Source organism: Lepidochelys kempii, chromosome 1 (genome assembly GCF_965140265.1).
Source record: "Lepidochelys kempii isolate rLepKem1 chromosome 1, rLepKem1.hap2, whole genome shotgun sequence".
Taxonomy (NCBI): domain Eukaryota; kingdom Metazoa; phylum Chordata; order Testudines; family Cheloniidae; genus Lepidochelys; species Lepidochelys kempii.
The window spans coordinates 118987699-119000728 of NC_133256.1; the positions used below are offsets into that span (position 1 = coordinate 118987699).

Consider the following 13030-nt stretch of genomic DNA (forward strand, 5'->3'; position numbering starts at 1 on the left):
AAACTTAAATATTGCCATGTGTTGGAATGGCTACATTCTAGAAGATATTTTCCATTCTTTTTATCGTTTTATACAAAGCTCTTTAAAGAAAATAACGAGAAATATTTTCTTTAAAATCATCTGTATTTTGCTTTCTGAGGGTTCATAGTTCCAGGTTACGGCTGTGACAGCTTCGGTCACAGAGACCACCTTGGGACTGTTACCTGATGTGCTGAAATTACCTCTGAGCCCGTTTTCCCTGATGGCTTGGGACTCCAGAACCCTGCCGTGTTGAGCCAGACACACTAGTCTGCTGCAGCACAGACCCAGGTCTGAACCACGCTCCCAAAGCTGCAGGCTTTAACTGAAAATCATTCAGCAGGTCACCTATCTCCAGCACCCAGACACCCAGTTCCCAATGGGATCCAAATCCCAAATAAATCCATTTTACTCTGTATAAAGCTTATACAGGGTAAACTCATAAATTGTCCTCCCTCCATGACACTGATAGAGAGAGGCACAGCTGTTTGCTCCCCCAGGTATTAATCACTTACTCCGGGTTTAATAATAAATAAAAGTGGTTTTTTATTAAGTATAAAAAGTAGGATTTAAGTGGTTTTAAGTAATAACAGACAGAACAAAGTAAGTTACCAAGCAAAATAAAACAAAACACGCAAGTCTAAGCCTAATACATTTAAGAAACTGAATACAGGTAAATCGCACCCTCAGAGATGTTCCAATAAGCTTCTTTCACAGACTAGACTCCTTCCTAGTCTGGGCCCAATCCTTTCCCCTGGTACAGTCCTTGTTCATTCCAGCTCAGGTGGTCTTTAGTAGTTTTTTCATGACTGCAGCAGCAGTCCCCTTCGTTCTGTTCTGCCCCCTTTTATAGCTTTGGCACAAGGTGGAAATCTTTTGTGTCTCTGGGTGTCCACCCCTCCTTCTAAATGGAAAAGCACCGGGTTTAAGATGGATTCCAGTACCAGGTGACATTCTTCCCGGTCTAGCTCACAGGAACACAGGAAGGCTTACAAGTAAACAGAGCCATTTACAACCAATTGTCCTGGTCAATGGGAGCCATCAAGATTCCAAGCCATCATTAATGGCCCACACTTTGCATAATTACAATAGGACCTCAGAGTTAACTTCATATTTCTAGTTATAGATACAAGAATGATAAATACATACAAATAGGATGAACACATGCAGTAGGTTATAAGCTTTGTAATGATACTTTACAAGAGACCTTTTGCATAAAGCATATTCCAGTTGCATTATATTCACATTCCAGGCATATTTTCATAAAGCATATGGAGTGCACCATCACAAGGGCATTTGATTATTTTGGAAAAACTGTATAATAGAGAATAAAAGACAAGCTGTAATTCTTTGTTAGCTCTTCTGAGCTTTCCTGCTACTAAAGTAAGGTAATTATATCCAGTGGAACAGAGCCAAATAACTTCCTTTCATTCAGTTTATTAGATTATCTGTCTCCTGCATAGGACAGAGATTTTAAAAGCACAATACTTCTGGACTTGTCATTTATGATGTTTCTGTTAGCAAGTTTCCATAACTTCCCTCTTTGGATGGTTATCAGGGAAACTTGTATTGTTGTTGGCTCTTAACCATAGACTTCAATTGAAATCCTGACAGCTTCCTGTCAGAGGCCTGAAGTGATCCTGTTTTTGCATAACTATGCAAAAACATCACCTTGTATGGTGCGGCCAGTCTGGTGGTGATATGACTTCCATTTCGGGACTGTACTGCATGTTAAAAATAAAAGTGATTTAAATAGCTGTTTTCCCTTTTTAAATTTCTATTTTAAAAAAGACCAAAAGCAGAACACCTTTCTACCCTGTCTTGTACTGTGGAAAAAGTTTCAGCACAGTGTCTGATTAACTTTTTTCACAGAATGATGAAAGTGGGCTTAAAAAATTGGAGGATGGTTAAGATGTGGGGAGGGAAGAAAGGAGTAGAATAATGGAAAAACTGAACTACTGGGACTTCTTATGGTAAATGAGTTTTAGAGAGGAAGGGTGGTGTAATGGTTAGGGTACTAGCATGGGAATCATGGGAATCTTAGGGTCCGTTCCCTGCTCTGTCACTGGCTTCATGGGTGACCTTGGGGAAATCACTTAGTCTTGCTGTAAAATGGGGATAAGACGACTTTCCTACCTCACAGGGGTGTTCTGAGGATAAATACATTGGGGATTGTGAGGTGCTGGGAGCCATGTAAGTACCACAGAAGGGTAAAACAGATTTAGGAGAAGCCTTTTTGACACCAAGGGGCAGAAGAAATTTAGTAGCAATTAGCTATACTATGTATCTGTCATAGAATACAGTTTCGCTTTCTTTCTTCCTATCTTCCTCCTCTTTCATAGTGCTTTATAAATCAGTTATTCTGCTGCCTGCTCTTTGTAGGCAAATACGGCAGCTATTATATGCTGAAGAATATCCACCACCCCAGCCTTGCACAGGAGAGCATTCTTTATTGATCTATTGTAATAACAAGTCTTTTTAAGGACATTACAGTATGGTACTGAATAGCACTGGAAATAAATGGGCCAGCCAGGAAAAATAAGCTGCTATTAGACTGTGCTAAATACCCTGTTATCAATAGAGTTCTACTTCAAATTGAGCCAGAAGGTTTCTTAGGACAATGGCTTTAACATTTTTTTTCTTTTTCAAAATAAAAGTATTTAAAATGTCTTTTTAAAATTTTTTTTTTTTTAACCAGGTGAATGGAGTGAAGCTCTTTATCCCCTGCTGACAACGCTCACGGACTGTGTAGCCATGATGAGTGACAAGGCGAAGAAAGCTATGGTCTTTTTGTTAATGCAAGATAGCGCTCCTACAATAGCTCTGTGCCTGAGCCTTCAATATCGCAGGGATGTTGTCTTCTGCCAAACTGTAAGCAAGAAAGTTGCCTGATATGATTACAGTTAGACTTGTGGTGGGTTTTCTAGGAGTCTGAGAGACTAATGTAGTTAGAACTGATAATGATCTTTTATACTTACTGTCTTAACAGCAGTGTAGAAATCAAATGCAGCCTCCCCGCTTGTGCACCATGCTGTTTGGATATAGCCATAGGAAAAATAGTACTGCATATAGGTACCTACCAATAAAATGAATTGTCTGCCATCTCTGTCCTGTATATTCATTTAAAAATTATGCTAGTTTAGTAGAGCTGTCAATTAATCACATTTAATTCACACGATTAACTAAAAAAAATTAATCGTGATTAAAAAAATTGATCGCGATTAATCGCAGTTTTAATCGCACTGTTAAACAATAGGATACCAATTGAAATTTATTAAATATGCTGTTTTTCTAAATTTTCTTATATATTGTATTCTGTGTTGTCATTGAAATCAAAGTGTATATTATTTTTATTACAAATATTTGCACTGTAAAATGATAAAAGAAATAGTATTTTGCAGTTTACCTCATACAAGTACTGTAGTGCAATCAATCTCTTTGTCTGGAAGATGCAACTTACAAATGTAGATTTTTTTGTTACATAACTGCACTCAAAAAAACAAAACAGTGTAAAACTTCAGAGCCTATAGGTCCACTCAGTCCTACTTCTTGTTCAGCCAATCGCTAAGACCAACAAGTTTGTTTACATTTACAGGAGATAATGCTGCCCTCTTCTTATTTACAATGTCACCAGAAAGTGAGAACAGGCATTTGTCTGGCACTTTTGTAGCTGGCATTGCAAAATATTTACGTGCCCGATATGCTAACCATTCGTGTGCTCCTTCATGCTTCGGCCGCCATTCCAGAGGACATGCTTCCATGCTGATGACGCTCATTAAAAAAATGAGTTAATTAAATTTGTGACTGAACTCCTTGGGGGAGAATTGTATGTCCCCTGCTCTCTTTTACCCACATTCTGGCATATATTTCATGTTCATGATCAGCAAAACATTTCTTCATGGCCTGCAATAGATTATTGCCTGCATTAAGTGCAAAACTGACAAATATCATTTTTAATATGTTACTTAAAGCAGGGCTACAAAATGTATCAGATATCAGTGGCAGGATTTGAGGAGGAGAGAACCAACAAGGTCTAAGGCTATGTCTATGCCATTCTTGAAGGTGTAATTTGAAGTTTAGGCAGGCATACATGCACTACCTAGCTAGCACAGCTAAAAATAGCAGTGAAGTCATGGCTTCATGGGCTATTACAAGCCCTCCTGGGTCCCCTGGCCATGCGCTCATGTTGCATGCATTGCAGCCAGTGCTGCCGTGTCTTCGCTGCTATTTTTAGTGAGATAGTTAGATTAAGCTAGAGTGGCTATGTGTATCTGAGCTGCAGTCACACTTCTGACTGCAGTGTAAACATGGCTTGAGAGTAATTCCCTGGAGAGAAGTCCAGCTCCCAACCCCAGCTGGTTGGAAAGGTAAGGGTGCTGGGATTTCTACTCAAGTGCTGTCCCTGGAACCTGCTTGGGGGCTCAGACTTTTCTGTCTGCCTCTGACTAGAAGATGTCTGATAAATTTAAAGGGCTTCCCACATGTCTGTCTGCTGAAAGACAGAAGGAACTTTCGCACTCTCTTCTCGCACCTGATAGGGCCAGTCTACACTACCGTGTAAGTAGATCTAACTTACATCACTCAAGGGTGTGAAAAAGACATCCCCGATCAACGCACATTAGATTGACCTAAACACTATCCACACCAGTGCTATGTCGGGGGAGAGCGTCTCCCACTGACATCGCTTCTGCTTCTCGCTAAGGTGGAATAATTATGCTGATGGGAGAGCGCTCTTCTGTCGGCATAGTGTGTCTTCGCCAGATGTGGTACAGCGGTGCAGCTGCGCCAATGTAGCACTGCAGTGTAGATTTGCCCATAGCCTCCTGACTACTCTGTGCCTTCTGCCCTCCTCCTCAGGCTTCCGTTTTCCAGGGTCTCCTCCTCCTGTGAATAGCTCCAGAGCCCATCTCTGCTGTTTCTCCTAGCTTTCCCAAACAACAGCAGAGTGAAACTGACTTGGTTATTGTTAGTTTTACTGTTGCTCTTGGGGTTTTGAATAGTAGAAATGAAAACTTGATGGGAGTCAGTTTTCACTCAGCTGCCGCTTGGCATAGCTCTTAGCAGGAGCTGCAGCACAGGTGCTGGAGCCATCTCTCTGCTGTGTCGGATAGATATTTCCTCTAGGGTTCAGTTTCAGAAGTCTGAGTATTGGTTCACATTTGCTACAATTGGGTGCCATAATATTTTAAATTAAAGCTTAAATTTTGAGTAATTTATACTTACTTTCCTCCTGTTCACCAGGGAAAGCTGACAATTTGCCATTGGCGAGTAGGCAAGTAGATTATTCTATGCCCTCTCATAGTCACACAGTCTTTGCTTAAACACATCAGTGCTACTTGACATCAGCTAAATTGGAGGTTCATTCTGCTAACTCACTACACGCCATAGAAAAAAACGTACTCAAATTCTCCTTACAGATACTCCTTATGATTTTAAATCTTGGTGCTCTAGTTATACTTTGTCTAATAACCTCAAATCATCAAGTTTAATTTTACAGTAACCATTACCTAGTTTAAATAGTTCAAACAGCCCTTAGCCATCTTCTTTCAGCCTAAATGATCCCCCAAGGAATTTTCATATGGGGATCAATTCAGAGACTATTTTATACAAAAAGCAATTGATAATATGGGCAATTTCTGTAAACCACTTGCTGCTGTTAACAAGATCTGTTTTGAATTAAAAAAAAGTCCCCCTCATAAATCAAACTTATTTCCTTCGGCTTAATTTTGCAGTGAAGTCATAATCCTGTGTTAGTGGCATCAGTCACTTGCCTTGGAAATGACTGTGTTGTTACAAACACGGAATTAAGACTCCACCACAGTACTGGGACCTGATCCTGAGAAGTGCTCAGCACCAGCTGCTTCCACTGAAGTCAGCAGGTGTTCTGTGGTTCACAACACTATAGAGAAATGTTTGCATAATAAAAACAAGCATTGTAGCCTTTAAACTTTTTTTAAAATGTCAGTGGAATGATATCTGTTATTAATATTAAATCTAAGTTTCAGAGTTAAAACTAGTTATGTCTTTTATACCTGTAATTGAAATTGTTTTCCAAGGAAATCTTGAAGATTGATTAATAAAACCTAGATTCTAATACAACTGGTCATGTGAACAAAACTAATAGACCTGAAGGCAACAGGAATCCCTGTAAATCAAATAAAATATTTCCCATTTTTTATTAATATTTCTCTTTAACTGTGAGGAAGGAGTGTCACTTTTAAAGAAAGAGTATCAGTTTGACAGCTTGTTACAGCATCTCTTAGATATTACGATGCTTTCATTTTGGATTAGAGAGACATATTATCTAGAGTTATTTTACTTTTGTATTTCTTCTCTTCTGTAGCTGACAGCTCTTATTTGCGGTTTCATTATCAAGCTGAGGAACTGCCTGCATGATGATGGATTCCTAAGGCAGCTCTACACCATTGGTCTGCTGGCGCAGTTTGAAAGCCTTTTGAGCACATATGGTAAAATCACTCTACATGGGTCAAGGCGGGTGACATTATTTATGAATTGACAAGTTCAGCTTAATATAGACCACAGTTGCAAAATGAGTGTGCAGGATTTGGAGTAATTTGCAGTTCAGCAACAAAAAAGAATTTTGAACTGAACCATAAAACAAAATTATTGTTTAAATATTTAGTCAGCTCCTGAAATAGAAGCTTTGTATTTCTTTCATTTAAATGATTTATATTTCATAACATAAAAGATTGTGGTTACTTGATCATACTTCTTCTTTTCTGAAGAGAAATGGAATTAAACTCCACCATGTTAAGAGGAACTACTTGCAAAAAATACAATTTGCACTTTCTTGAACCTCCTTAAATACATAATAGAAAGAGAGACTGAAGCGGTATTAGGAGTTATGACTCTATGAATAAATCCAGTATCCACTCATACTACTGTGCAGTATGGAATTAATGCTTTTTGAGCTGATGACAAATAGAAAGAATACCGTGGTTATGGATATGACCAGCCTCTGAAGCATTTGCTAACATTATTTAACAATGGAAAAAGAATATGAAGTATACTTTAAGGTTGTAGCCATGCATATGTTTTCCATCTTTACCAAGATTCATAAAGCCAGTTAAGACTCCAGTCTTGCAATCAGATCAACGTTTATTTATCTTTATGTTTGTGAGAGGCTCATTAATGTCAAAGGTTTTTAGCATGGAGGCAAGGGGCTATCCAGGTAGATCCAGCTGAAGGATAAGGGTCTCCTAATTTCTTCATAATGCTGGTGAACCCCAATCATATCAAGTATGTATATGAGACTGGATAAGAGAAAATTGTTTATTCATGGAAAGTAATTACTGCAATCCACTTTTCCGCTCCTTGATTTAGGTGAAGAGCTGGCAATGCTGGAGGACATGAATTTGGGAATAATGGATTTGAGAAATGTAACCTTTAAAGTAACTCAGGCCACATCAAATGCATCTGCTGACATGCTGCCAGTCATTACAGGAAATCGGTAAAAAAAAAACAAAAAAACAAAAAACCCACACCCCGAACGGAGGAGAAGGGGGGCAGTGGGACTTGAAGAAGGAAAGATAAAAATATACTTGAACCTCAGGTGGAAAACAGCCAAAATCTGGATATATTTTACAATCCCAACATTTCAAACCAAATGATTTTGAAGCTGGTCTTGATAGTAAAATATAGCAATAGTAAAAATTTAACAGCTAAACTGATAAGTGCATCAGAAGATGAAGTCAGAAAAATGACAAACTTGTTATCAAGTGTAAATATTAAGTTGTCCTGGCTTTTCATAATCACAAGGGTTTTAAGCATTTTTGAAGTCTCATCTTAAAAAGATAAAAAAATAAAAAGTCTATTTGAATTAACAAAAGGCTGTTCTCCAATATGCACTAGGATTTGTTACAGCATTATTCTGGTGAGAATAGCAAAGCTTTCACACCGCCAGGACAACACATTGAATCAGACACTGCAACCTGCCCTCTAGTCAGTTACACCGCAGTCCTGCTCCTGGCACAATACCAGCATACCCTTGCATCCATGCGGAGTCCCATTGCAATCAGCAGGACTCTGCACAAATGCAGGGATCTGCCCATAGGGAGCTGGTATCGAGGTCGGGGCTTTAGCTAGGGAAGGGCAGGACCTTCGCTGAACTGAATGTGTTTCTTTGCAATTTAGTTAAGATTTTAACTGATGTACTTTTAGTTCAATAAGAGAAGAAAAATACAGGAAATAATGTTATTTTAAACCAACACAAGGGCAAAACAAGATATTGGGGACATTAAATATAGACATAAGCGTGTCTTTTCACCTTCAGTTAGACTACAGAAAATGAAGCATCATTTCTAAAACCAAATTGTAATTTTTGTGTTAGCTTTATGTTGAGGGGAAATTGCTGTTTGTGTGTTCTGCTTTTGTCCACTAAAAATTACAAATTTGGTCTAAACAATGCTCTTTCCCCTCCATCCAATGTAAGACAGACTGACTTTTTTAATGCAATATTTTCTTAAGCTCCTTAGCGCAGTGCTTGAAAGCTTTTTAAATTACCATTGTGGTCAGAAAAATGCTGTAAAAATTCCATATTTGTTCTTTCATTGTCCTCCCTAACAAATTGCCCATTTGACATGTACCCCACCCTCCAATCCATAAACAGCAGTCCTGCAAATTCAACCTGGGGCTTGTAAGTCAATTGGGTTCTTCTTGCTTCTGTATCATCATTAGTAATAAAGATTTTTGAAATCAAAATTACCAGACTGTTGATGTTGTGTGAGGCTCACTAACATCCAGCTTGTTCTCCCAGAGCTGTGTGCGCTCTGCAGTACTAAATTAAGTGAAAACTAATTTTTGACAGTGAGGTAAACAGATAAAATACAAAAGATAAACACATCAGGACGTAAGCTAAGTGCTGCAGTTTTTAAATTGCTTTCTTTTCTAATCAGTACGAAGCTTAAAAGCACTAGCGTGTCTTTGATACCCTATTAATAATTTGCTGTATGTTCAGCTATTATTCTTTGAAAAAGAAGCGTCACATTTTTAAAAATACAGGTCAGTAAGCAAATGTCTCAGTTGTAATATTTTCCATTTGTTTGTTTGAAGTGATGGATTTAATGTGAGGATTCCTTTGCCAAGCGCCTTGTTTGATTCGTTGCCCCGGGAAATTCAGAGCGGCATGTTACTGAGAGTTCAGCCTGTTCTTTTCAACGTGGGAATTAATGAGCAGCAAACCCTAGCAGAGAAGTACATATCCAATCACAAAAATTCAACCTTAAATGATGCTAGATAATCTTTTACCCTGCTGGAAATACATTTCTGCGATGATGGAATACCTTGCATTATTGTCATAAAAGAAAATGAATGCTGGATAAATAAAAGCATGTTTCTCAGTCACATATCTTTGGATCAGTGACTACAGCCTTCTCCTTAGTCCTGATCGTCGTTGTTTTGTACCCCTTTTACCTGTCTCTGGCAAAACAACAGGGCAAAAGTTCTCAGCAAAAGTTTCAGATGGTGTTTTCCCAATCAAAATTAACTTGAAATTTCTAAATAAATGGGCTTTTAATATTGAAAGATAGAGAAACCAAGATTTTAAGTATTAACTGCCATAACCTGTGTGTGCGTGTGTGTATGCACCTACATATAATTTTATTCCTGGAATAAATCTCTTTATCTTTGTGTACTGTACTCACTGTCTGAGTAGAGGTTTGAACTTTCAGGATTTTCACAGGCTGAATCTTTGTCACCCTCTCATGCTTAAATATCAGAAAAGAAAAGGAGTAAAGGTATCTCTGGGCTAATGTTGTTCCCTTTTCTCATCTTTAAAGGTTTGGAGACACGTCGTTACAAGAAATAATTAATATGGAGAGTTTAGTTCGGTTGAATTCCTATTTTGAGCAGTTCAAGGAAGTTTTGCCTGATGATTGTAAGTACTCAGTAACTTATAGCAGGTAGACCTAATACAGTATTTTTCATTTAAATAGCTGACTAGTTTGTATCAAATTAAATGTTGAAACTACTGCAGTATCAATGGCATCAGAGCAGTGATGAAACTATGTGTTGCAATTGCAGAGTTAAATAGTGTTGTATAAAATGATTTGAGGCTCACTCTGATTCAATTTTTATCCTTCACTGAGTGGTATATTTACTTATAAAATATATGACTGCTGGGGGAAAATTAGACGAGTGAATATTTTCACAGCTGGTACCATGGCAGAAACTCTGCCTGCTGCTATGGTAGTATTCTTCACATGCATGATGGTCTGTTGTGAGATCGAGACACCACACCCTGGACACAGTCCATCCCTCCTGCCTTTCCTTTTAAGCTCCTGTGAAATGTTAGCATTTGTAGCCAGTGAGGTTGCTTTAAAGAGTGGAGAACCAGCTGCTAGAGCAGGTATGGAAGCTACAAGTCAAAATTCCACTCTGTATGAGGGCAAACTTCTTGTACATTTTTCCTTTTCTTTTATCTGGAGGCAGGGACTTTGCACGGGACCACAAAATAAGATAGAAATCAGTTGGCACAACTCTGAAGTCACAACCTTTCCTCATACACAAAAACCAGTGGGCTCCAAACCACATTTATGGGATTTGCATCAGACACATACATACACAGAAACAAACACATAAGCATTTGAAAGGCCGGTAACAATGCCAGGGAGATCCCTCCTTCCCCAAACTAAGGCATGTTATTCCCTTCCTCCTTTGCACAGAGGAATATGGGACACTGCCCACCTTTTTAATCACAGTCAGAGGCCAGATTGCATTCTCAATTATACTGGATTTATCCTGGTGCAGTTGAGAACAGAATCTGGCCCCTGGTCTCCAAGTTCCCATTAATCCCGCGTAATCACATTCTGTGACAACTTCACCTACAAAAACTACATTTGATTTTAATGTAATAGTTTGGTGCCACATGTTAAATAATATAATTAACTTTCAGTCTCCTTCTGTTTTTCCTCTCTCTTCATTCTTCTTTATTTTCTTGTCTATGTGAGGAATTATTCAAATCATTTTTTCTTCCCTCTCCAATTCTGTCCTCTCTGTTTTGTTCACTCCTCTCCCTTCTCTCTCCCTTGGCTCATTTAATTCTGTCTCTTGTCTCTTGCTTTGCTAGCTCTCACTCTTTCTTTCCTGAGCATTCCTTATCCTACAGTCTGTTTTCGTGCCCCTGTGAGAGACGAACTAAGCTAGGAAGAACAGACCGTGTCCTGTTGTCCACCAGTCTTTATCTTCTTCTGATCTTCCCTAGTCTCTTTCTGATACTCACTGCAGCTCCATCTTTTTTTCATTGTCCCTCCTCTTACCTTCAGAGTGTCTTCCTCTCCTACACATCTCTTGTTTGTGTCCTTTGTGGAGCTGGAAGGAGGTATGATACTTTCTGAATTAAAACCCTGGGACACCTCTTTGATGGTGTCTTTAGCATGGTGAAATAGTCATTCAAATGACAAAAGTACATCTTATTGTAAAAAGTGGTGTCTGGTGCTATACTTCCAGCTTCCACCTCAATACCAACATGTACATATTTTCTGCACTAGAAGCTTTCGTACAGTAACTTAATGTTCTGAGTAAATTTATCTTGAAACTTTGTTAAGGAAAAGTTAGCACATGTGATTCCATTTTGGTTTAGGGCCCACCATTGTCTAAAAGCAAGCACATCATGCTCCAGGAGGAGTGTTCCTTAGATACTGCATTCCTGTGAAAATCCTCCTCCTTGTCTCCAGCCTGCCTTGACTCCCGGTATCTGTTCTTTGTCTGTCCCTAACTCCCTATCTCCTGGCCTTTGATGTGAGGCCTCCCATCCTGATAATAAAAGTTACTGATGCATTGCTTTAGGACCATGCTGTGTAATTAACATACTAGTTTAGCACGAGGAATGCACCAAGCAGGGATAGGTGGTAGATGAGAAAAGGGTTTGTTTATTGGCTAAGGTTTCTGATGCACGAGGGCAACATGCTTTGCTAAGAGGTATATAACCTTTGTATAATCTGTATTCGGGGTCCCCTCCTGGCTAGCAGGGAGGCACCGCGCTCGAGCGTAATAAACTTGGTGTTTTTTGGGAACTCTGCAGTTGTGGACTTTGTTCATGTGCCTCAGCCTAGATTCGAACTGTGCGTGTCCTGCCAGGTATAATTCGCAGCAGTTGTGTGCGTGTCCTTCCAGGTATAATTTGTAACAAACATTGAAAAAGTGTCACTAATATGTACTTTGAGCGAAAGAACAGCTTTGATAGTGTCTATACCCATTTGGCTTTTCTCTTCACTCCAAGTACCATTCATCACACTGGATTTCCTGCCACTGGAGTGTTTGCTCTGTGTTTACCAGGAATGAATTCTGCTTGGTATTACAATACATCTTGAACAAATGTTTTGTGATTATACATTAACCAGATACTCTGATTAGTGATGTGAAAAATTGGGACATTTCAGGTGCCTCAGAAAAAGTTTCTGGGACATCCTATGAAAAGCTGGGATAAAACCAGATGTATGCTTACAGGAGGGAAGGAAGTCAGAGCAGTTCTCTTCCTGCTTCTATTCCAAGCACAGAGTGGCATTATTTGAGTAGGGTTACAAGCTGAAACAGGCACTATTCTCCATGAACCCATGTCCAACTCATGCAGAGCAAGGAGAGTGTCTAACAATTTCCCCAGCTGATGTCGGGCTGCAAAGCAGATGGTTGGTATCAGCAACTACATAAGTGCAAAGGACGAATGGCCGTTGGTGAGACTGCTGGTCCTTTGTTCAAGGGAAAAAGTGCTCTGGGAGACACAGATTACTTAAATGGAGACTCAGGAGGAGTCAACCAGGGTCAATGCCTCCCAAAAGCAACTTCTCTGCTTTTCTCCTATTGCCAGAAGAAACTTCCTGCAGGACCCTCCAGACTTGTAAGATCTAAGCACCTCAGGATTTCAAGTGCATGAATTACTCCTGGCTGGAGAGAGAGGATATGAAGTGTGTTTCTCCTCTATTTTATCCTCTTGGCCTGTTGAGAAACATTTGGAATGTACACCCTCCTCACAGCAGGCAATCTCTCTGTGTAGGGA

The 13030-nt window shown here is 39.3% G+C and overlaps 1 protein-coding gene across 17 annotated transcripts in view; it reads left to right on the top strand.

Annotated features, from left to right (window-relative positions):
* INPP4A (inositol polyphosphate-4-phosphatase type I A) overlaps positions 1 to 13030 on the top strand; it is a 198048-nt gene that overhangs the window by 170098 nt on the left and 14920 nt on the right. For 16 of the 17 annotated variants that reach the window (XM_073352666.1, XM_073352639.1, XM_073352707.1 and 13 more), the window contains 5 exons: positions 2717 to 2889; positions 6362 to 6485; positions 7363 to 7489; positions 9091 to 9231; positions 9816 to 9913. In XM_073352666.1, the coding sequence (XP_073208767.1) occupies positions 2717 to 2889; positions 6362 to 6485; positions 7363 to 7489; positions 9091 to 9231; positions 9816 to 9913 (663 nt within the window). The remainder of the gene's footprint in view (positions 1 to 2716; positions 2890 to 6361; positions 6486 to 7362; positions 7490 to 9090; positions 9232 to 9815; positions 9914 to 13030) is intronic. The other variant, XM_073352748.1, reaches the window with a different exon arrangement.